Raw genomic sequence first — 25081 nt, 5'->3', positions numbered from 1 at the left:
TTTGGTGTTGAAGAACCAGAAGTTTCTTAATCCAATTCAGGTTGTTCCACACATTAGCCAGAACTGACAGCCCTGTGGTTTAAGTCCACCCCCTTCCTTTTGGACCTGTGCATGGCTGTGGGCATGCAACTGAGGTGTGTCCATCACTGCACAGACCGAAATGATGTGACTGGGTTGCAGAGTCTCATTCTCCAGGAGGAGAAAGACTTGTGTCTTCATTGCAGGTGAGCCAGCTCTGAGGAGGGGTTGGGACTAAGACAGGCTGTAACACTGCATGTGTGTGTACGTGTGTGTCTGTTTATACAGGGCACGGGGCTTTATCATCACCAGACGTGCATGAGCTCACTGTGCATACCTTACAAGGCCTTGGTCTGGCGTGGGGGGACTGCAAGCCCAGCTATCTCCTGACCACTGGAGACTACCTTATCTTTATCTGTATGTTTTCTTGTGTGTCCAAAGGCCTTGCACATCGGGATGTTCAGCTCTGTGGCACATAGCTCTCAGCCTTCCTTCCCTCCTAGGTAATAACCCTGAGTCAAGGCAAATTCCCACTGGGACTCATTTTCTGGATGTCCATGTTCTACATGTGATGGAGAATGTGAGAAGAGACCATGGACAGCTATAAAAAAAAATAATTCTTTTTAAAATTAGAAGCATCCAGCCTTCAAATTTTCAAGCATCTCTCACACCAAAACCTGCACCAAGCACCAGCCTGCCCCAAGTGAAGCAGGACCTGAACCTCCTTGGCAGAACCAAACCCGCTGGAGGTGAATTGGGCTCTTGGGCTGACGCGTGGCTCCGGCCGGTGCTGCCTCCCTCCACCCACTGCAGCCCTCTCTCATCAGGGCTGGCAAAACGCCATGATTTTGCAAAACCCCTGCCCAAAACCGAAATGCTGGAGCTCAGCAGGAGCACGTGGACAGGTGCAGCTCTGCAGCCAGATGTGGGACCCCACGGCCACAGTCGCCACCCCCCCGGGGTACCCAGTGATGCTCGGGGCCGGCTCGACCGAAAGCAAAGGAGACATGGCAAGAGCAAGCGGTCCAGTTCAGAACTCTTTAATACAAGCTTATATTGTTTGTGTTTCTGATTCTCTGTTCTCCCAACATCTGGGGACATTAACCCTCATATGTGTGTGAGCATGTGTATGAAGATATATACAAAATCACACAGTTAAATATTTAAGCATACAAGGTATTATATATTTATATAATATAGAACTTTAGGGTATAGGAATCAACAATGGCAAAATATTTCTGATGAATCTGACATAACTTTTTTTGAGTGAAACATGACCTGTTTTTGAAAGACCAGAGGAAGTTGTTGCTTATTAAAAGAAAGAGAAAAACCTGTATAAAGACATTCTGTGAAAATGATTTAAAAAACATCATGAACCAAAAAAAGGACAACTGTTAAAAACTGTATTGAAAAAAAAAAATAAATTAGATGAACAATTGTGTAAATATAAATTAAAAAAGATGACAATCTTAATAAATAAGCTTTACTATTTACATCTTTATATATTGCTTGGAGACTTAAATTAGATCCGTTAAAAACAAACGAACGCAAAATAAAACCCAAAATCGGAGCAGCAAACGTACAGGCGTGAGGTACAGAATTAAGGGTTGAACTGTATTTTGCTTGTTTCTTTTTTTTTTTTTTTTTCTTTTCTCTTTTATACAGTAGACCAGTAGAATTCTTGTGAAAATAGATCCTCAGCACTTCATTGGAGTATTGGTTGACGTGGCTTCCAAAAGGTGCCAAGAAAGATTCCATAATAATAATAATAATAATAACCGTAATAATCATAATAATTATAACAATAATAAAAAGATACAATATGATACATAAATATGGAAGAGCAGTTGGTAATATGAATACATTTTTCTCTAGACGAGATCACAGTTTTATTTGTAAATATTACACTGATATATATATATAATATTACACATATAATATTATATATATATCATATATATATTTATATATATATTTATATATATAGTATGGCTCAATCCTGCTCCCAGTGAAGTCAACAACAACAACAAAAACCCCCGTTGACTTGATGGGAGCAAAATTCAGCCTATCATCTGCAGACAGGTAAGTAATTACAGAGGCCGTACAATGCAAACTCCGCAATGGTTCCAATTCCCTCTTTAATTGCTGGTGAAATGTTTCGTTAAAGCCCTGGTTCTTTGCACTCAGAAGATGGAAACTGGTGGCTGAATTGTGGCCTCACCAAATGAAGGAAAAACCAAAAGACCAAACCAAACCAGAATGGGAACCAAAGACAACTTGGACTCATTAGCTCCACATCTCAACCTAACAGGACTAACACCACCAACAAGTAGCACCAAGACTCCTCATACGACTCCTGAAGCCAATCTAAGCTGTTGTTTCTGGCCTCAGAGGAAGCGTTTATTATTCTTAATGAATCTTGGATGTGTAGATCAGGCAAAAGGGGAAAATTCAGTTTGCCAAACTAAGACAGAAACAAAACGTTAAGCCCCACTTTGCTCCTGCTAAAATGACCAGGGTTTTGAACACCGGTTCCCCGGGTGGCAGGAACAGCCCAACACCAAACCCCTACTGCCCAAATTGACCATAGCTCCAAGGAAATACATCTTGGGCCACCTGGATCTGCTCCTGCTGATGTTTTGGTCATGCTCCCACTGAGCTCAGTGGTCAAGGTCCTCCAGTGGAAAGGGGACTGTCCCCAGGGCTCCAGTGCATACAACACACGAGGTCAGCTGGAGGCATAGACGCTTCCGCGTCCCTGGCAGGGAGATGGCTTTCCGCAGAGGATGGGATGACATGGAAAGAACGCAAAGAAAGTCAGCTCAGTTGTACCACTGAGACCAAAATGGGGCCCACAACCATGAAGACATCAAAGGCGTATCTAAGCCGGGCATATGGTCCTCTCCCAGTGATATGAACATGCCGATTAACACTCACTGGGGCATCCAGGGATCAGGCAGGGGAGGGCAAGACGCTGCCAAAAGGCTGGGAATTTCCATGGCATCCAAAAAAGTTCAAATGCCAAATCGCCAGCTCTGAAACCCCTTTGAGCATCCCAGCCTCGGCTGACTTGATCCCATCCCCTCCTGTCTTCTAGCTTGGCCTCAAATGGAAACGATGGGCTGGAGTGCGGGAAGGGGACGGTCAGCACCCCCTTGCCCGCTCATGGGAATCACCTGTCTGCTCACGTAGCAGCTTTCTCCTTCCCTATCTCACTCCCAGTCTCTCGCAGCTCTTCGGGATTCAGACTGTGCAGTGCTTCTGAGTGCAGTAATTAGAGCACAGTGAAATACTGGTTAAATGCGTATGTACAGTTGGATAATGTAAAAATAAGCACAAATACACACTTAAAAAAATAATCTGGAAAAAAAATAATAATAAACTCCGCCCCCCTCCCCCCACATACAACAATATACCGGGGAAAAAATACCTTAGCCTTAGTTCCTGGACTTATCACAAAGCACAAGGAAAACAAATCCAGACAATGTTATAAAACCTCACGGTACTTCTAGGGAAATCTACACTTAAGTATCTAGCTCTCTACTCAGCTGGCAGAATCAGTGTTTTCCTTTCAAACACACAAAAATAGGCTTTGCTCTTCTTGGATTTGGATTATGCGGGTTTTCTTTTCTCTTTTTTTTTTTTTTTTGTTTTTTTTTTTTTTCTTTTTTCTTTTCTTCCTCTCTGTAAAGTCTCACTTGTTGTTAATTTTTTCCCCCACTTGAATCAGTTGCAGCAAGAAACTTGTTGGTTATTGGGTTTTCTTTTTTTCTCTCTCTTTTTTTTCTTTTTTTTTTTTTTTTTTTTCTTAAACACAGGTAAAACCTAGAACAAACCGACAGTTACAACCAAGTGAAACCGAAACCGGAAGGGAGGTAGCTGGAACCTGACTCCCAGAGTCCTCTGATGCCATCCTCCTTTCTCAGCCTGGGGGGGGACAGCGGAAGATGCAAGAAAAGCAGCAGGACACCAGCTCAGCCCATTTGCGAGAGGGTGGGGAGGGAGAGGGGTAGCAGCTGATAAGAGTTTCCCACCCCACCATGCACCATTCACCGCTTTCTGCTCCAGCTTTCCCTCCTGATGGCCATGGACACCACCCACAGCCAGGAGGCTGGCTGGTGGCCCCAGGTAGAGTGCAGCCTTGGCTAACTATCTGTGACAGAGAAGATCTTGGCACTAATGTGACCTGGACTTCATGAGCAGCTAAATTACATCAGCATGAGCACCCTCTCCTGTTGCCCCAAGCTTCTTGTTTGGTGTTATCCTACACCACTTGCTTGGTGGGTGGAGGCGGTGGGTAATATCCCTCTCACCTCCCGCCCAATGGCCGTCACAGCCATGGAGGGTCTTTCCTAGGGACTCCACTGGGCATTCAAGGCCCTTACAGTGGTAGATGTTGCAAGGCCATCCAGCTGGCCTTGCCCCAGGGTGGGAGCACAGGGGACAAGAGCTGAGCAGGTGTCCATGCCCCATGGCTCCCCTCTCTGCATCCCCCCGGATACTCGGTACAGCACCTGAAAAGCAGAGGGCAAAGCTTTGCCCCAATGCAATCTTTTCCCAATGGAAAAAAACATGCCACTGGATTTAACATGACTCAGAACAGATCTCCTTCTGCTCCTGGTTCTGTCAGCCCTGTTGGAGGACATGGACAGTGCCAACATGGCAGTTGGAAAAAAAATCAAATAGCAGCATTGAAAGCCTGCCCGTGGGAAAGGGAGTTGGGTCACGCCCAGACTGCAGGAGTGATGCTGAGGTGTGAGGCTGTGCTGGCAAAAGACGACTGTCTCCTTTGAGCTGAGAAGGACTCCAAATCGGCAAGCAGAGGCTGGCCCTGGCTGGACAAAGGAGCTCAGCAGGCCCCAAGCTTCTGGGAGCCCACAGCAGCAAGTGGCTATAATGCTTATACAGATCTGTCTCCCCTGGGCAATGTCCTAGGTGGGAAAAGCAGATGGAAAATCTCCGTGCTGAGCTGCGTAAGTGAGAAGGGGATTTTGCAAACTCAGCTGCTATCAGGATGCACACAGGACCTGAAATGAGGCTCCGTGCTATGGTGAAACCCAGATGGGGTGGAGGGGGGAGATCATGCCAAGATGCCTCAGGCATTGAGGACATGATGCATTGGCAGCCTCAAAGGCTTTTGAGGTTGTGAGCTCTTCTGCTGGGCTGGATGGCACATGAACAAACTGCCAACACAAAAGGGGAGGACAAAGGGACCAGAAGGAAGCAACCTTTTCATAGATATTTACTTTCATTGTTAATTAGACGACAAGGGGCAAAAGTGGAAGTTTTGCCCAGGCCCAGTTTTCACCACTGCTCTCTACACTGCAGGATGTTCAGCCTAACTCCACAGAAGGAGCCCTGATCCCACCGCGCCTCCCTTTCCTGTCCACCCCTGCACAGTGGGGGCAGAGCCATCTGCACAGTCCCCATGGCCAGGTTTTCTTCAAGAATAACTAGGAGCTTCAAACAGAGAGCTCCTCACCTTCTTATGACAATCACCTCTCCAGGCCTCTACATTTTAGTTCTTGACATTCATCTCTGGTTTAATGTGATAGAATCAACCCCAACAGTGGGTGACAAAAGCCTGGTTCCTTGCACCTACAACTCTGTCAGTTTTCCATTTCTAGCTTTCCTACCCATTTTTACATCCATCTCCATGAGCTAAATGACCCCTTGCCTTACCCTTCTGCCTTGCTAGAGTGCCTAAATGTTCAATCAAGCAGGAGTAGGGAAAAAATCTCTCCAACTTGTCTTTACCCAGTAGATTGTACAAGTCAGGAGAATCCCAAGGAACAGACAGACTTAACACTTGGAAGGACGCTCTGTCAGATGTGCGTTCTTCCTAGCAGGAGCCTGAAGCAGCAGGAGACAAGCCCAAGCCGCACTGGAACGATCTCTGGGATTTCCATGGGATGGGTTGTAGCAGCAGCGGCAGCACTAGATGCACTGGGCATCTCAGTGACTCAACATAATGAACCCTATGATGAAATGAATCCCCAAGGGTCTGGCACAGCATGTTCCCCTCTGGGCTGAAACAGGAGGATGGAGCTATATGACAGGGAAGTGTGAGGTCTGCTGCAGCTAATGGCCTTCCTTCTGGAAGTTTACAAGCAGCTAAGCTCCTGGTCTATCAAAAGTCTCTGACCCACTGGCCTGGCAGCTTAATACTGACAAATATGGCCAAAATTCTAATACTGTCTCCTGCAGTCCTTTCCCCATAGCATGTGCCTCCTCCTCCTCTTCCTCTCTCCTGAGAAAACAGGAGCATGAAGCGGTTGTTGGATATAGACCACAGTAAGAGGGGGGTGGAGGAGGTCTAGAGAACCACTTGGCTGGGTGGAGACCAGAAAGCAGATTCCTTTGGCTGGCTGGTGTCCTGTTTTCTTGCCCCAATGCTGAGGAAGAGACCAGAGGGTTTGAAAGGCAGGTTGTAGGTAAGCTTTAAGGCAGACTGTTTGGTTGCATGGGGTTGTTTTTCACCCTGTCCTGACACAGTAAGGAAACTAGTTGTATGGGACATAGCAGCAGGAGTAGCAGCAGCAGACATGCTCAAATGACAAGTGCGGGCGCGAGTTACCCTCTCTGCTCCTCAGAAGCAATCATCCACATTCCTCGATGCCAGTCCTTAGACTCCCCACTCCCTGACTCCACCACTGGACCACCTGCCCATCTCCACACAGAAACGTCCCAGCAGCCCTGCAGCTTGCAGGCAGGCTACTAGGGGACTTTTTGTTGGCTTTTTGAGGGCAGGGGGAGAAGGAGGAGCTATACAGGAAGGCCACTGCAGTCTGCTGAGCTCCCTGGCTGGAAGTAGCATTCCTGTGAGGAGCAGATGCATCCCATGTCTCAAGCTGGCTGGGCGTCTGGCAAGTCACCTGCCAAGAGGCACAGCCCTGTGGAGATCCCACCCCAACATCAGTGCCCCGAGCATGCAATACCTTGGCATTCAGCATCAGAAAAGGCTCAGCTTGGAGTCCTCCAAGAGCACAGCCTCTTCCACGAACGGTCTGAGTTGTGAGTGCTGGGGAGGGGAAAGTGTTTTTGCGTTGATCATAATCTCTCACTCTTTCTCTCTTTCTCTACTTATTTCTATAAATATGTGTACATAAATAGCTTGTTTCTCGCCTTGAATCTAGATATGAACTGTTCAAATTAGGTGGGCATAACATGCTGTTTTGATACATGAAAGTCTTCTCGACTTGACTCTTGGTTGTTTGTTTCTTGTCATCACTATTTAAGATATAGTTAATACATAAACCCCTACTTTGAGTTCTCCTTGGACAAAAATTAAAGGCAGACTGGTTGAATTCTAAGGGTCCCTGGTGCAGAAATGCCATCCAGTTGAGCAGCTAAATGTTAAAAACGATACCAAAAGGGATGTGGTGTCTCTCCTAGCCTGCCTTGAGCAGTGTGGTCCTCCATTCCATGTTGCTTGGCATTACCCAAGACTGAAGCCATGCAAGTCTTTCTGATTGTGCTCCTGGGCGTTGGGGTCCCGGCAAGCACACTCTCCTTGTAGGTCACAGGACATAGGGAAAGGAGTAACCTGGGGAAGAAAACCAAAGACACAAAGATATGAAGGAGGGAACACACTCTGGAGAGCAAACAAGACCTCTGGAGTGATACCTTCAGAGATCAGCTGCAGTCTTCAGCTATGTTATGTTTTACAGTGATTTATTTTAGTGCTGAGATGGTGGTGCACTGAGGCCTCAGGTGAGCTACCTGTCCATAAGAAAGGCTGTGAAAAGTGTAAAGAAGAACCTGTTCAACTCATGCAGTCAGTTGTCAGCAGATACTCCCTTAACAGTCCATCTCAAGCACATGAACATAGATGGCTGGGGAGACATGTACTTCTCAGGCAACTCTGGGGCTTTTTGGGGTACTCACCACAATGCTTGGATCACATCATACTGTCAGCTTCTTCTGAAAAGCTATCCTTACCCCAAAGGTTCCAAACACTAAATGACAGCAAAGTTACAAACCCCTCATCTCACATGACCAGTTCAAATGCCCACCAAACACTACTGGGTCCAGCAGGTCCCAACTCCAGCCTCCCCATAGCACTCCTACCCACCTCCAGCTTGGGGGTTTTGGTGAACCCTTCTCCTGGGCCATAATCTCCCCTCTGTAGGGTATCACTTTGCAGTCAGGCCCTATGGCTTGGGTGCTGCTGCTGTGCTTAAGTCCATTTGTGCATTTAGCTATAAATGATTGTGCTTTCAATTCCTCAGGAACTGAACCAAACACTACCTAGCAGATCAGTGAAGCTGCAGTCCAGCAGAGACTTCTCTAAATATCTGTTGTGTTTAAGGTCAAGAGATGCAGCTAACGGGCACTGAGGAGCAGCAAAGGAGTGCAACTGAGACTGCTACATGCATGATCTGTCATCTGTCCATGATCTCTCTGGAGAAGCATGGGAAAGAGCTGAAACAATTGCCTGCAGTGCCTGGCTAGCGAAAGTTGATTTTGGCCTATTGCATCGTAGTATTTACATAAAGAAAAGGGGGTGGCAGTGGAACAGTGTCTTGCTTGCCCTGAAGTGAATTCCCAAGAATTTCTCCCATCTGCACAGTCTGAAAAAATGACCTCATTCCCCTCCTTTACACTCCTTCCAAGACAGTGCCACAACCTGTTCAAACGTTCCCGGCGAGGGCTGCACGCGCGCGCTCTGTCTGCTTCCCTTGGCTTTGCTGCCACATGTTTGCTCTCTCTTTCATAAACACTTTTCTCCAGGCTATGAAGCCTGGGTCTGCCTGTTCCTTATGTATCATCAACAGCACATCTAGGAATGTGGACCAAGCACTATGCGTGAACACGTAGCTGTCATTTCCACCTAGGCCTTCCATACGTGTCCCTGCATGTCCATCTCTAGCATGCCTTTTTCCTGACGCAAACAGGAGATGGGATGGAGGGGTGTGGATCTTTATTTCACAACTGGGGAGCCTAAGGCAGGGACATGCTGACAGAGACACTAAATAGCCAACGCTCATCACCAAATCAGGGTTTAGAGATCCTCCTCCCCTTGCTTTTGACTTCATTCCCAGAAGACCTGACCCTCCAGGTAGAATAGGGTGATGACTCTTCATCTAGACATGGTCTTCGTGACTTAGAAGCTAAATAACCAACCAGTGAATACTCTGAATCTACAGTTCTGCAAATGTGGAGGTTGTAAAGAGAAGGGATTGTCCAAAAAGTTAAAAGCAAATTAATTCAAATAATTGGAAACTAAAGAAGTTTATAAACTGCAGAAAACAATAGGAGCTCAAGGGTCACTTGATCCAACAGCAGCCAGCCAGAGCAGGACTGTCTCATATCACAGTGTTATGAGTATTCTTAGATAGGAAAACAGAGAAGTCTGCAAACAATGGGGTTTGGGGAGGAGGCTGAGGGAGAATTGTTTAATGACTGAATTAAAATACTGGAAAGGAAAAAAAAATATGCATAAAAAAATTTACTTTTTTTGTTCAGTGTAGAAGGAAACATTTTGGTTTAGATTATCTCCCACAGTTCAAGTCTGACCTTTCCCTCCAAGACATACAAATAAAAAAAGTATTTCAGAGCAAAAGTTATGTCTTGAAATAAAAACTTATTTCACTTAGAAAATGCTCAAACAAAACATTTAAGTATGTCTGGAGTTTTCCCCTATTTTTATTTTTTATCCTGAATCATTCAGTTCAATCTGGATTTGGCAATGATTTTGACTTAAAAAATCCTCCCTGTTGTACAACAAAGCTACTGGTTGGAGGCGAGACCTGGGAACCTGATTCTTTCATTTGTCTTGATCAAGCTTTTTCCTCTCCCTGGCGTGGATTCACTGCGTTTGTCTGTAACAGTCTAACAAAGGCGATGAAGTGGCCCCTGCATTCAAAGGAGAGACAGGCTCACAGAGGAGTGGATACACCTTTTGCATTGAACACAGGACAACCACACACCCAGCTCAGGCATTTCAGTAGTGACTGAAATTAGCTGTGGCATCCTACTGCACTTTGTCTCTGCTGCTGTTCATGCATAAGTGGGACAGTGAAATGTGTTGCAGGCCCAGAGATCCCAGAGATGGACATCCCATTTCACTTGTGGGAGCACCAGAGCCAAGAGTGAAAGCCCTGCACAACTGTGTCTCCAAACTACCAGCTCACGTTCCCCTAACCTACTCTGTGGGCTGTGCCTTTGAATAGTGGCCTTTGAAACCCAAACTGGCATGAGTTCGATGTTGCCCTCTCCTCCCATTTCTACTCATGAATCTCTTGTTTTCCCCTTTGCTGTCTTACAGGTCACTGTAAGCATGTGCTCAGCACTGGAGCAACCTGAACAAAAGGTGCACATAAGAGACTAGATCATTACTACATTGCAGCCAATTTCTGGTGATACGGAGCCACTAGAGAAGAATGTCTTGCCATGTGTTGTCCTGTAGAAACCTCTGGTCTCCTAATGGTCATGGACAGAGAGCAGAAGCTTTCTATCTGGGGCAGAGCTGTGGCCCCAAGAGCAGTTTCATGGCTCAGCAGCAGTTCACAGCAGTGGGTAGCCTGAGTGTAAGAGTGTAATACTGATCAGATTAGCCTTATTCACTTTATGTCCCTTACAGATTTTTTTTAATGCAATTTGGTTTTTACAGTGCTATTGTCCACATAGATGAATTGTTTTGTCTTATGGCAGTGAGCTCCAGAGATCAGTTTTCTATTCTGTGAAAAGGCAGAGATTTCTATGGGTAATGAGCACATCCACAGTCATATTAGACAAGACAAAATTCTCCAAACACTTAGCAGTAATACAGGACTTCCACTTTAAAAAACATCTACAACAAATACACATTTGAGTTCCCCAAGGACCTGATTTCCACAGGTATTTAGGGAATCTAACCCACACACGGCATCTACGAGGAATCTGACAAACACCCAACTCAGAGAAACCATAAAACCCCTTAGCAGAGTCTATTGCCTTGGGCTCATACAGTGATAGCCCTCTGGAGTACAAAGCCATGAATAAAGCTGCTGGATGTGCTAGAAATAATAAATGCTGAACCTTTTTCTGAATGATAGCCCATTTAGGTGTGGAGCCCAGATATACATACTCCAAGATTAACTGCTTCTTTTCTTTTTAAATATGTCTGTGAAAGCCCAAGTCATTAACAGAATATATGACCTATACTGAAATATCCAGATATACCCATTGTAAAGCCAGTATTAAGGAATTGGCTCCTCTTTCTTCCACCTGCCAAGTCCTGCATTTCATCTACATCTATCTCCCCCTGTAGAAAACCTGGGTAATATCTAGGAGGGCAAAGAGAAAAAGCTAAACATGAAGCTTAGGGCTTGGCTTGGTCATTTGATGTAGTGCAGGATATTGTCTCCTCAGACTAACTAAAATAGGTTGAAAAAGGCACAACTGAAGAACACAGCTCCACACACCTTCATGCACCCTCTACACACACCACACACACACACACACACACACATTTCCTGGAGCTGATCCAGAACAGAGCCATGGCGTCAACCGACAGCACTCAACTCAACGGAACCACACTGGACCACAGACCTATATATCTTCAAGAGAAAACAGGCACAACTTAAATCATGCCCATCACCCCAGGAGTGTCCACTGCATGACACACGCTGCTCTGAACCTAAAGGAGCAGTTGCAGCAGGTGTGGGCTTATGGGCTAGGCCAGAGGCTAGCACAGATGTTCGGGGTGCAGTGCACAGGAGGTCTGAGACACCCCCACCTTGACCAACCCACCGTGATGCTAGGAACCCGTACTTCCATTCTTCACAAGGGTACAGGAGCCCTAAGCATTCTCTCCCACACTAGGCAATGAGACCGTGGACAAAACCCAAGCTCCCTCTTAGAAACAGGGCCACATTTGTCCTTGATGGTCCTGACTATGGGAACAAAGACAACGATACAACGGACCAGTGCAGAACTAGGATCCAGGTCATGAAATGAGTGAGAGGCCACAAATACTCACTACACGGCACCTATCTGAAGAGGCTGGTGACATTCCAAGACAGATCCCTGCTGAGAAAGTCCAGTCTATAGGGAACTGGTGGGCATGTTGACAGGAGAAATCCCAGACAGGTACAGGGAGGGATGGGAAAGGGTTCTGTAAAGGGTCAGAGCTCATCCCTCACACAGGCTCGTATCAGGCTGACCCAGCTGTACCTCCCATCCAGCACACTTGGGGCTGGTTCACAGCAGCACTGGGCAGGCAAAATCAGGCCTGGAGAAGGGTCTGGGTTGGAGGCAAGGAGGGGGAAGCATGGGAGGAGGGCTGCAAAGTGTTGGGAAACAGCCTGTTGTTAGATTTCAGCCCTGAAGTGTTTGCGAAATCTCCCAGACAAGCCTAACTGGAAATATGAAGGTCCCGCTGCAGACAGAGCCTCTGCGGGCGAGCGTGGCATGTTGAGATAAGCGTGGCAGGCCGTGCTGAGTGTCACAGCCCCGCGCCTCCTGAGACCCTCACAGCTCAAATGCTGGGGAGTATTTTGTTCCCTGACAAGGCCCTTGTGGGACAAAAATGCATCTTGTAAGGGTCTTCTCAGTGGTTTTCAGCATTTAGGTCACCAGGGCTGTTTTGAGATAACAGAACAAGAGTGAGCCCCCTTTAAACTCTGGGGGCTGGTATGCAGGTTCACACCTAGGGCACTGCTCCACAGGGCCTGGGAAAGGTGAAGATGAAGCTCACAGGAAACCTCCTCTCCATGCAGTATATACAGTTTTAAAGACTTGAATTTTTGTTAACTGTCCTGCTGTAAACCGGGCTTCCTCCCATTCAAACCAGCAAACGTGGTGTAACAAGACGTAGCTCAGCTGAACCTAACAGATGCTCATCTCTCTCCATTGGGTACGAATCAGGAGCAGCCCCACCAGAACCGGTGGCAGCAGGATGGCCCAAAGCCAGCAGGGATCCCCAGGAAAGCCCTGCCTGCATGGTTCCCCGCATCCCCGCCTGCCTGCTGAGCGGAGCGAGGAAGCCCCTTTGCCAAACCACACGGAGCTCAGTTGCTCAGCAATCAGCTGCACTTCCTACCCTCGTGCTACTGATTGTGCAAACATGAATGTAATTAGTCTAAATAATCACCAAAGATTTAATAGGAGCCAGACCACCCAGAGGCCAAATAGCTGGCAGTGGAGCAGGGAAGGTTTGTTCGCTCGCTTTTGTAACACTTGCTAATGAAGTGAGGTCGGATAGCAAAGCAAACACCCTCTGCTAGCACGTCTCCTGGGAACGCTGTATGTTGTGGGAAGCCCCACGTCCCTTGAAGCCAAGAACGTTCTCTCAGGATAGGCAACATGTGCTACTACCATCACTGCTTTTAATTTATCACCGCCTGGAAAGCCTCCCTGAATGATTATGAAACCAAGCTCTGAGCCCCAAAATAAGCTCCCATCCCAACCAACCATGACTGAAATCGCTCCTCACATGGCAAGCAGCTAGCCACTGAGGCTGCGACCAACAGCTCATGGCTAAGCGAGTTCACCCACACGCCCGGGTGAACCAGCGGGCTTGGAGCGCGCAGCAGCGCTCAACTGCTTCCAGAGGCTTGAAGCGACACTCCGCGTTGTAGCCTTCCTTCCGCCATGCTCACCCACCATTCATTGGATCTTGCCCGCTAATTATAGAGCTGACAAACACACCCAGCTGGGGACATTCAAGTTGTTGGGAGCAGCATTGTGGCAGGACCATCGGTTTTTCTGGATGAGCAGAATTTACTCAGCCAGGGTGGTCACTGAGGCTGCTGATTGCGCAAACTGCCTCAAACCCATGTTCTGCCGACAGAGCAAGACCTGAGATTCCCCAAGACAGGTCTGTGTTGCAGTTAGAGACCTGGGAGAAAGCGCTTATTTCTCCAAAATACCGAGAAGTGGTTATTTCTGTTGTCTTAGGGGTAGGAGTGCAGCAGACCCCTGTTTCTGGGAAGACAGGAACAGTCTTTGGAAATCCCTGCTGGAGCCAGCAGCAGCCCCTCAGTTCAAAGCTCTTCTTTAGGCCTTGAATTCTCGGCCATAAAGTCTCTGAAGAGGTTTTGATAACTTGCCTATCTTTTAGATAAGCAAAGCTTTGGATGAATCCCACACAGTCCTCTATCTACTGCAAGTCCTCATTTGTTTTCCGCTGAGGCACTTGCTGGTTTTCCTCTCCAAGGTGTTGGACAGAAATGTCAAGAGGCTGAAGGGGCGGGACGATTTTCTTTTTCTTTTCTAAGTGCTATGGGGCAAAGTGGTTGAGGGAAAACCTGAGTGATAACTGAGTGAGACAGGTTTTTCTCATGGGAGCTGTAGGTTTACCCCTTATGCGATGAAAAGGAAAGGCAGAGAGGAAAGACAGATGGAAGTTCACCCTTTCAAATGGTTTAAGTTGGGGGAATTTTAAACCAGCAAATTCTGTGTATTTAAATCTGCAGGGACCGGACTGCAGGATCTTCAACTAAGCAAATCTGCAATCTGAGTACATAAGCAGAGCCTAAAGAGAGACATTTCTAATTTCTGCGAGCTCTTTCTAGACAGCCTTGTCCAGGGAAAACTGATAAAAAGGAAGGGGAAAAGAAAAGAAGTGAAAGAGAACAGCGACTGGAGAGAAATTTCCTGAAACAAATCAGCAGGAAATAGCCATAGCCTCTCTCCCTGCAATGCCACACATCCCAGGAGGTCCTCGCAGGTGGTCACCAGCCCAGAGACAGCCAGTTATGCCCAGGTTATTTATTTTTCTCACTTTAGCAGTATCACGTATTTAATGTTTTAAAAAATAGTATCTTCTTTTATCTGTGGCAGGATACAAAGCAAGAAGCAGCTTCCTAGAGCAGCCAGGCAGAAGGGAGCTGGCAACCTGTGCTGGGTCAGGAGGGTAGGAAGATTAAAAGGAGATGGGATTTTGCTTTGTCCTTCACGGAAGACTTTATCCCCTCCAGATACACAACAGAAGCTTGGAGGTTGGCCGACAATGGCCTTCCTGTCTCTCAAAGCTGCTCCTGGGTCATGCACAGGGCAAGCTGTGCCCAGCGCAGCCCCGTCCTCTCAAACCCTGCCGCCAGCCCCTGCTCCCCACACAGCCCACCCACCCGGGGCAGCACCGTCAGGACGCATGTCCCTGCTTCCCTGGGTGGCACTCACCCCTGCGCCAGCCCTGGCTTCTCGCCACTGCAGGGGGATGCTGATCAATTAGCGCACAACAAATAATTAAGCTGATGAATGTCTCTTTTTCCCGCTTGCTGACTGCGGTTGCCTCGAATTTATGCCCAGAATATGACTGAATTTATTCGTTGCCATTTGTAGCATTCAAAAGAGGTCTTTAATGATTTCTTTTAAGCTCTCTAGCCTGACTGTGAATAGTGCAGGGCAAATAATACTCATTATTTCCTATCTAAGCAGCAGCACTGATTAGTCGGCGGTTGGTCAGATAAGTCACACTGCTCTGTTCCCTCCTCACTGCAGAAATGCACAAGGTCATTTGCTGCTAATGCTCAAATGCAAAGGGAAAACATGGCCTAAGCGAATACTGCATGCAAGTCTCTTGTGCATTTTCAGGGCAACAAAACAGGAGCATGCAAAATCTCACATTAAGTAAGAGAGCTCAGAATTAAAGTGAATAAAGGTTGAATAATTTTGCTTTCACGCAGCCTGGTTCACAGCACTGTGTGCAGCTGAAAGTGCGTTTGGGAGGGTAGTGGGGTTGCAGTGAAACTTATGTCTTGACAGTTTGCGGACATTAAAGATCTGAAGCCAGCTCTTACTTGCCTGTTAACTCCTGAATCTTCACATGATGCAATGTTAATCTTCAGCCCTTTCCTAAAATAATGTGTGGAGTTGCTATGTTCTGTTAAATGTGAACCATGTGTCACCTCAGCAATGGCTGCAACGGTGAAAAGATGATAAATCTAAAGCTTGTAAAATGTCCTGTGACATTCTGGGAGAAAAACAGGTGTTGCATAAATGTTAGACATTTATGGATAAACTTGCAGGGGCTTTAAAAGACTGACACATCTGCCACATAGTATGTAACCCTGAAAGAAAAGGAGCAAAGCAGCCTCTTTCATGTGTCTTGCTCTTTCTACAACCGTATGAAAATACATCCTCATCTGGTATTGGAATTAACAGAGCTGGACTCACCCCTCCCTATGTCTCCTCCAGGTTTTTGGCTTTTACACCCAATGTGTATTTTAAAACTGTGCCTTTTTAAGTAGGTGGCAAACTGTGCTGGAAGGATTTGGTATGCGGAGTATTTTTATTCAGCTCCCTTTTCTCTCACCTTTCATTGTTTTTCCCTTTGGAATATCTCCTGTAACGCTCCACTCATAAACCTCTTCAAAGGGAGGGCTGTATTTGAACAGCCTTGCCTGAAATCTGGTCTCAGTCAAAGGCCTCAGACGGGAAAATAACTCGCCGAGCTGAGACTCGCGGCCCCACGGCTGCTGCCGCAGGTGTCGGCGGCCGCTTTGCAGGCAGAGGTGCTGCCTGCCACCTCTTCGGCTTTGACACCGCAGGCCCGCCGGCTGGGTTATTATTCCCCCCTTTACCCTATAAATGTAATAAATTGGGACTTAGCATCTTGCTTTTGGCATGGAAGGTCCAAGGAGAAGGTGGTTTTCTCACTCCTCCCGAGTGCCTTGTTCAGTTCCTGGGATGTTGTTGGTGTTTTGGGAGAGAGGAGAAGATTTTGGAAGCTGAATGTGAGCCGAGGAAGTGATGGGCTCTGTGGTTAAGCCCTCAAACCTTGTGATCTCTAGGATGGATGTTTCTAAAGTACAAACTAGGGCAAGTCTAGTTCCCCCAGTCACAAAGATACAGTTCCCAGTGAAGTCGGTGGAAGCAGACTTATCTCCAAAAAGCTACAAAACCTCCCCCTCCATGGGGGAAATGCATCAGATGCGTGACCTGTCTCTGAACCACTTACCCTTTGCATTGGGCAGGTTTACCACAGAAACCAGTTACTGACTGGGCTACAAAGTGCTTTCCCCCTCTTGGGTGGTCACTTCATTTCTGGGTGGCAGTGAAGCAGCAGATATTTTGAGCGTGACTCGCCTGGCTGGTAAGTGCTCACGACTCTGTGCAGATCCCACTCTGTCTCAACTCCCTGCCCAGCAATAAATTCTGTTCCCAAACCTTAATCCTACCCCTCTCCCCCTCAATTCGGCACTCACATCCCTTGTGTTTCAGTCCTGTCCCCACCCCAGCAATACATTGTGCCCTTAGCTCCTGTCTTGATGGGGCTGGTTTGGGTTGGTCCCCTCCCAGCCACCTCACTTCCATCCCTCTGGCACCTCTTGGGATTTTTCATCCCCTGCTCTGAAGCCTGGAGGCAGGGAGATAAAGTTTCCCAGGCAGGCTGTTGTAGGAGGAGAAGATCTACGCCATGCTGAGCTACCGGGCACTTCCAGCTCTGTCCTCCCAGCTGGTGGGCCTGTGAGGCCAGCGAGCAAGCTGTGCTTGCCCTTGAGCTGCTCCTCCCAATCAGATGGAAAATCAGCCAGAGATAGGAATCTCTTCTTGGAGATGACACTGAAGACTGAAGATGACACAGACAGCCGCTGCCTGTCACCCCGCTAGTCTCTGCAGTGGTCGTTTCAGCAGGGATCCCCGTACGGGCTCTCCATGCCCTACTTCACCCTTGGGGGGGTGAGAAGATCACCTGCCTGTGCTTCCCTCCCAGCACATGGCTCGCAGGGCCACTTGCAAAAGAAAACAGCAATACAGGGGAAAATTTGTTCAAAAAAAGCACCTTTAGGAAAACTACCTCTTCCCCCACCTCTTCCCCAATTGAGAAGTTAACTCCTTCCACTTGCCAAGACGTGTCCACCTCCCTTCTCCAGTGTTCCCAGATGAGCCAGAGACAGCCCACAGTGCTGTACTTATCAGACATCTTTGGCTGAACCAAGGAAAAGAAGCCTCCAACCAAAGCTGTCTTGGAAAGGACTGTTCCCTGCAGAGAAGTCTTTTGTCCCTCAGCTGCAGTAGCAAGGACCTTCCTCCTCAGATGGGCGAAATGGATGATGTCATATGCTGAGCCCAAGCTCCCTTGAACTTTGTTATTTATTAATATATATCAGATACTTAACATAGCTGGATTTTCATTCTGATCTACACTCACATTTTGAAGACAAAGTAAAAATCTCACACAGCAGAGGCTAAAATGTTCTTTTCTTTTTTTGGGAAACAAGTTCAAAATTTGTCCTGGTTAGAAACAAATGAAATGTCGTACTGCTTCAAACACAAGTCTCTAACAGTGGCCAGAAATGGATGTTAAAGAAGCATAAAAGTAGGGGATGTGTGGAAACAATGAGAATGAATGAATGTCTCTGACTACCTTATTTAAGAACCTGCCTTGCACAGGTATAAGGCAGGTTATGATGGGAAACACACATGCAAATCAAGAGAGAACTTCAAAACGAACCAACAAGAACTCAGTGCCTGTGGTGAGCTGGTGCCTGGACTGAAGGTCCTTCTGAGACCTTGGACCAGCTATTCTAGCAATACAGCTATTCTAGCAAAAATATTTTTTTTCCAGGCGCAAAACAGCACTCACCAAGGAATTCCCAGTGAAAAGATGAAGGGGCATCCCTACCTTTTTGGTCTTGACTGTTGAGGCACAGCAGTCCCCACCATCATAGTTGCAGAAGGCTCGGTTGTTGATGGAGTCACAGTAGTTGTCCCCCATGAAAGGCTGAAAAAAGAAAAAGCAGAAAAAGGCTGAGAGCGTGAACATGGATAAAATCTGAAACAGTATGTCAGAAGGAAAACATGAAGACTTGAAGGAGCCATACAGTTTGTAACATTACCAAATGCCCTGAAAAGCAAGAGATAATTATTCCCCTCTCCCTTCAAAGCAGACAGAAAAAAAAGGACATTAGATGGAAGGGAAATGAGCCCTTGTTGGCTCTTCACATCCCACATAAGATGATGCTTCAGGAATATTAATTGGACTAGGCCCAGAGACAGCATCAAGGCATCTAAAATTGTGGCACCTTTTGATAATTTTAAGCTAACCTTTCAAAACTATGTGGGATAAGAAGAAGGTTATGTATAGCAGCAAAACTGGCTTACTTTTAATAGCTGTACTTTCCACCACAGTTCTCCTAACTATGCAACAAGTGTCAGCAATGAGGGCACAAAACCTATCACAAAGAGAAATGGAAGTGGTCTGAGCTCAGCACAGGGACCACGTGCTCTTGCTCTCCGACCAGCAGTGACTGCGTGTGACCTTGGCCATGACACGTAATCTTCCTCCGCTCCACAGCTCGGAGCTGGGATAATGGCAATTATTCAGAGGAACGTTGTGGAGAGCTATTAAGTAAAATTCATAAATCACCTTGAAAAAGAAAATGTGGTCACTAGTCTGTGCAATGTGATCACTAGTCTATGTGCTGCACAGGACCTGAATAATAATCATGATTCTGAAGAAAAGGCTTGAAGTCTGATTTTTCATTACACATTGGAGCCCTCTTGGTCAGTAAGTAGAGAAGTCTTCCTTGGAAGTCAAAACTGTGCCTGATGCTAAAAAAGGCCCGTGCCAGGTATGAGAATCCCAAGCAGCAACGAAAGCGCAGAAAAATGGATGCTCAGAAGAGAGCACGGCCATTTCTCTGTAACGCTTCTTACATGCACAGGCTCATGGGGCCATTCCCCTTTTATCTGCTCTTTGGAAAATTCATTTATTCTGCACTGAGAAAAACACACCAGGGACTTTCCTACAAGAAGGCATCATTGCAGAGCAGGTGGGGAGGCTTGTGGAGGTTTCCTGGGAGGATTTCGCATCAATTGCAGTACCAGAGTCTCCCTGATGATGGATACCTGAAGAACCAGCCATGAGAGCTTGTCGTGCTCTCCCCAGACAGAGCTACGGCCATGCTCATCAGTACTGAAACGGACCTTGTGGAGTCGTCTGGACTCAGGCTTTTACTGTTGACGTTTTGCAAATTTTAATATTTCTGTCAGGTTATAGGAAATCCAGGTAATGATGGCACTATTGGGCCACAGCAGGACTACCAGGAGGTGACTGACTCATTGCGTGTCACTTGTTTAGCTGCACGAAAATACTGCAAATGCTGACAAGGAAATCAGAGTTACAGGGTGAGGCTCCTATGCCTGTAAACTGGCTTAACTCCATTGACTTCCACAGAGATTGGCTTATTTATACAAGCAAAGACTTTGACTTGCAAATGCCCTTCCAATTTAATTAATATGCTAAGAGTTAAAAAGGAATGATTTATAAGTGGATGGAGAGATATTTTTATGCCAACCTGGTCATATTCAAAAACGTGCACTTTGTGCAAACTCCAGGGAAGTTTTGTAGGCTTCTCCATGTTTCCCTTGTATTGCCTGCTTGTCAAGAAAGGCTTGGCTTTAATTTTCCATGTCTATGCCTGTATCCTACAGCTATGAACACTGGAAAAACAGTAAAAGAAACTTGTGGAAGAATTTGCCTTTCACTCACACTGGCACAGAGTAAGCAAGTCAGTCCTTTGGAGGAGAAGAATGGGACAAATAGCATCTATTCTCATTTGGTACCAAAATCCTCATTTTGGAGGCCTGGCTGTGGAGCGTGAGGTCTTTATAGGTCTTCATTCATATCTTACCGCTCCTATATTTTTGGAAGACTATACAGGTAGTCCAGAGGGACTAGTTTTCTACTGAAACACATCAGTTAGCTGCCGAGAAGTACGGGGCTGACTCATAAACCTCTATTCCTGCCACTAGGGAGCGACAAAAAATCACATTGAAGCAGCAGTCTGGGTTACCACTGCGATCGCCAAGAGTAAAATAATGCCCTGCTTACAGCCTTCTGTTCAGGGAACCCTCCCTAACGCTAAGGATATTAATATATTAGGGGTTGTTATTAGCTTAATGGCCCAGTATTATTGACCTACTGGCTTATTAGTCCCTGTTTCCATAGTCATGAAAAAAGGTTTGGTTAAGATGGCATTTCTTCTGAAATCTTAATGCCAGAGAATGAGCTCTGGCCCATTTGTGGATCCTGGAAGCAACATGCTCTAAAAACGATGCTGGAGGCCATTATCAGTCGTCTGGGCAAAGCCTTCCAAGATGATAGATTGTGATGCAGTGACACTGCTGAATGAATGATGAAAAGAAGAAAGTTCCTATTGATGCAGAGGGGTCTGGCAATTAACAGTGATGGAAGAGAAGAAAATGCTGAGAAAAAGCATGTCAGTAATAATGGCTTCTGGTAAATTATTACATCATTGCAAAGTTTGCCTCAGTAACAACTATCCTTAAACAGCAGGAGAATGGATACCCAATGGCGCATCAGCACCTGAATGGCATTTCTTAATGGTCGCTGGATGTTATTTTAGCTGTCTTTGGAGAATAGGGGCGCCTAGCCAGCCTGCATGAATGCAATGCGTGAGATGGCTTATGACATTCAAAGCACTGACAGCAGAATGCTTTTCATTTAGGGAACAACTAGACAGAAACTATTACATTGTTGGAGAGTTATTACCCTCTTGGGCCCAACATTTGTATGCGAAGGAAACCTGTCTTTCACTTCAAGACAAATCACATCGCACAGCAATGTGGTGTAGAGTTTCGTGTCAGATTTAGGAATTCTGTGCCATGTTCTGCCACTCCGGGCAAATAACTTCAATGCGCTTTTAAAATTGGGTTACTGGGTGCTAAGAGGACAGTGCTGCAGAAAGTCAGGAGATATGGGGTCAAGTCACAGGTCTTCCACTGCCCATCCATGTAACCAAAGCAGACTCTGCCTGTGAGCTACCCCATTTCTAAAATGGGCACGAAGCTTCCCAGCCTTACAGAGGTACCACAAGGATTGACTTCTTGATGGAGACTGTATGTGCACCATGACCCAGAGAGAAGTGCTCCAGCCCTCTTTAACCACTGGAAGCATCTTAAGACTTCTCAGACTTTTCAAAGACTGTTACTAGCAGAAACAACACCCTTCAAAATACTTGCTTTATTCAAGTAACACACAAGACTGTAAAATGCATCACAGCTGAAATTTAACTGGATTTTTCTGATTTTTTGTTCTGGTTCAGATGCAGGTGCACAGGGGAGGGATGTGTGATTTGCTCACTGTCCAGCTGTGCTGTCCACTCAGTGGTATCATTTCAGCCTCTGGCTCTCCTAAAGTTTATCTGCACACACCAATGCCCCAAGCCTTGCCATCCTTGGAAAGAAGTGGCCCCCTAATAAGATATCAGAATCAAGGAAAAACAACTGAAGGTTTTTGCAACTTCTCAGAAATTGCCGGATCCTGGGAAATTCTGACAGTCTACCAGTGTTGTTGAGCTAATTGATCATTTAACTCCTGTGAGAGTCACCCAACCATTGGCTCTAGGAAAACCACCGATTTAACTACTGTCAGAACTGACACAGGAGATCACAGTCTGTTTGATAGGACAGTCAGGGCAAAAGCCTGTTTGTCCCCTTGAAAAACAGCATTTACAGTCCACGTGACTGCAGCAATTATTACCATAACATTTAAGAGAGCAAGCACGGACCACCTGAGCTAATGTGAAAGCTCACCTCACAGCCTTTGACACAATGAATGAGGGAAGGGTGAGGGTACCACTTGAGTCCCGCCGTGCAGACAACGCTCTGGAGGGAAGAAGAAAAAAAAAAAAACAACAGGTTAAGACAAAGAAATCAGTGTACAGAAAGTCAGTGTGCTGGCTCCTATGGCTCTCCTGTACTTAACCAATGAAGTTCAGTTCCTAACACCTCTTGTGTTCTCAGGATCTGGCTGTCCTCCAGGTATTTACAAGAAGTGTTGGACTTGACACTTGCAATAACAGAACATTTGAGATTAAAATAATATTTAAGGTTCTCCTAAAATGTCATGTCCAATATTTCACTCATGGTGGGGGAACGTGGCAGGGAAAGGCAAAGGCACAGGTCCACTGTCCTGCTCTTGGGTAGGGGGAAAACAGTTTAGGAATTCATTTAGGGATTTCTTTGGTGCTGCAAAGTGTTGCTCTCTTTCGCTGCCCATAGTACCTGTGCTTCTTGAAGATGGAAACAGCTAAAGGTGGACTTTCAGATACATTTTCACACCATCTAAAATAAAAGCACCTCCCATTACACACCTTCAGAATAACCCCTAGATAGGATAGCATTATCTGCTACATTTTACAAGCTTTAAAATAATTTCCGTACCAACACTGTTTAGGGATTTTCCACAAGAAAAAAAGTTGGAGTGCCTAGTTTTGGGCAAAAATGATGTCTAGCCTACTCAATGATGACACACCCAGGGCAGCCATTGTTTGCCTGTAGACATAGAAACTTAGATTGTAAGAGTGGATGAAAAGTTTGGCCAGTCTGTGGAGATGGTGGTTCAATACCACAGAGGTCTAGGAGATGGGACTCCCATCCATTCACCAGGACATCAGGCACAATGTTCATTTTGGGTTATTGTCCATGGATAATGGACACTACAATGTCCAGTGGGGCAAGATGAACACATCGGCGCTCACCCAAAGACAGGGGTCAGGGTTGGATGGAGGCCTGGGGAAGGAAGGGATTAACATTTGGGAAGACCTGACGCACAAGCCATCCCTTCCCCTGTTTATTTGAGGGCTAATTTAATCCATCTGCAGGGGAACCTCAGCATGTTTTCACAGTTTCTGTCATTTGAGGCTTACCTGGCGTGTGCTAGAAAAAGGACTTTTATACTATCTGACTTGGGCTGTTTATCTTTCCGATGCTCTCGGATTTTCCACTATTAGTCAAGCCCGGCTTGCCCCACCTGCCTCGCAACAGGGCCCGTCTGTGTGAGTGAAGAAGTGGCCGGGCGAGGGGGGAGGACATTGTTTATCCCCTGGGAGGGAGGCTGCAAGGTGCTGGGGCCCTGTGGTGTCAGACGTTCCCCCATAGCGCTCTTGACAGACAGCTGGAGATTTCCAGGCCGTTGTCTGCCACAAATGGTGAGATTTTTTTTAAATTTTTTTTTCCTCTTCTGTTTATTGCACTTCAGATGGAGAAGAAAGGAAACTTTTCTAGGTTTCAAAATAAACAAGGCCAGTCAACAGACTGGGAGGGGGGGGAGTAAAGGAAACAGTTCAAGAGCATTTGACCCAAGAATTAAACCAAAGTAGAAAAACTCAGGCATTTGCCTCCCGTATTCAAGGCCAGCCAGACAATAAGTAGAAGTACACTTCTAAAGAGCATCTCATATTCCCCTGGTAAGAAGCATCAAAACCTCTCAATATGTGTGAATGTGTGTGAGCATGTGGTGCTAACAAAAGAAGCCGAATAGCCCTGAAACAGGTTCTTAAGAAAGGAGGTTTCCAAGTGAGAGCAGCCCCTTGCAGAAGATGCACTGACTACTCTCCCAAACCTCTCAGTATTAAAAACCCAGCACCTTCCCTTAGAGGAATGGATGGAAGGTGAAGCCTTTGCTAGGACAGTGCTCTCCTTGGAGCTCTCACTCAGGGTCATCTTCAATCCCAGAGGCTGCACAGCCTTGGGCTGGACGTCCTCCAGGGAAAGGAAGCACAGCCCCGGGTCCCTCTCCATAGTGTAGGAAAGCCAGCTGACCTTGTGCTAGACTGGGACATGCACACTGCTCGAGTGGTACCTGCCAGCGGCTTAGTCCTGGTTACTTTGTCCTCTCCTTGGATCATAATTTGCTAGTAGAGTCCATTAGAGCTACTCTGGCTGAATTCAATCCTGCTAACATTCATGGAGCTGGAAGCAGAGTACGCCCAGAGAATGGCCCTCGGCCGTGGTCCTTGCTCCTCTTGCTGGTTTTCCAAACCCTGAATGCCCACCGCCCCAGCCTGTTTATACCCTCAGGCTGCTGCTGTGGTGTGTGCGGTGCAATGGGATGGGAGAGGGGGTGTGGGGAGAGAGAGACTGGGTTGAAAAATTGAGAAATTGGGGATGATTTGGGTTGCTGGGCATTGTTCCTGCCTCTTGCCATACAAACAGGCACACAGGTACCATAGGGTTCCACATGGGGCAACTGAGATAAACAATTGTATAAAAAGCAAGCAAGGAAGGGTATAGGCAGCACTACTGCAGGATGTGACCGGAATCTGATGGCATCAGTGTGCACAGAAAGGAAGGTGGACTCACAAGGCCAACAAAGGATGCAGTA

General features: G+C 46.6%; 1 protein-coding gene across 1 annotated transcript in view; it reads right to left on the bottom strand.

The window, feature by feature from the left end:
• Window positions 1-1042: 1042 nt before the first annotated feature.
• Window positions 1043-25081, bottom strand: part of PAPPA (pappalysin 1) — a 183306-nt gene continuing 159267 nt past the window's right edge. The window contains exons 20-22 of the mRNA XM_074891148.1: window positions 22510-22581; window positions 18575-18673; window positions 1043-7564 (exon numbers count right to left, since the gene is read on the bottom strand). Of these exons, the coding sequence (XP_074747249.1) occupies window positions 7457-7564; window positions 18575-18673; window positions 22510-22581 (279 nt within the window). The 3' untranslated portion in view covers window positions 1043-7456. The remainder of the gene's footprint in view (window positions 7565-18574; window positions 18674-22509; window positions 22582-25081) is intronic.

This window comes from Strix uralensis, chromosome 21, assembly GCF_047716275.1.
Source record: "Strix uralensis isolate ZFMK-TIS-50842 chromosome 21, bStrUra1, whole genome shotgun sequence".
NCBI classification, from domain to species: domain Eukaryota; kingdom Metazoa; phylum Chordata; class Aves; order Strigiformes; family Strigidae; genus Strix; species Strix uralensis.
Note: the sequence above shows the minus strand (reverse complement) of the source record. Positions and strands in the feature narration are given on the sequence as shown.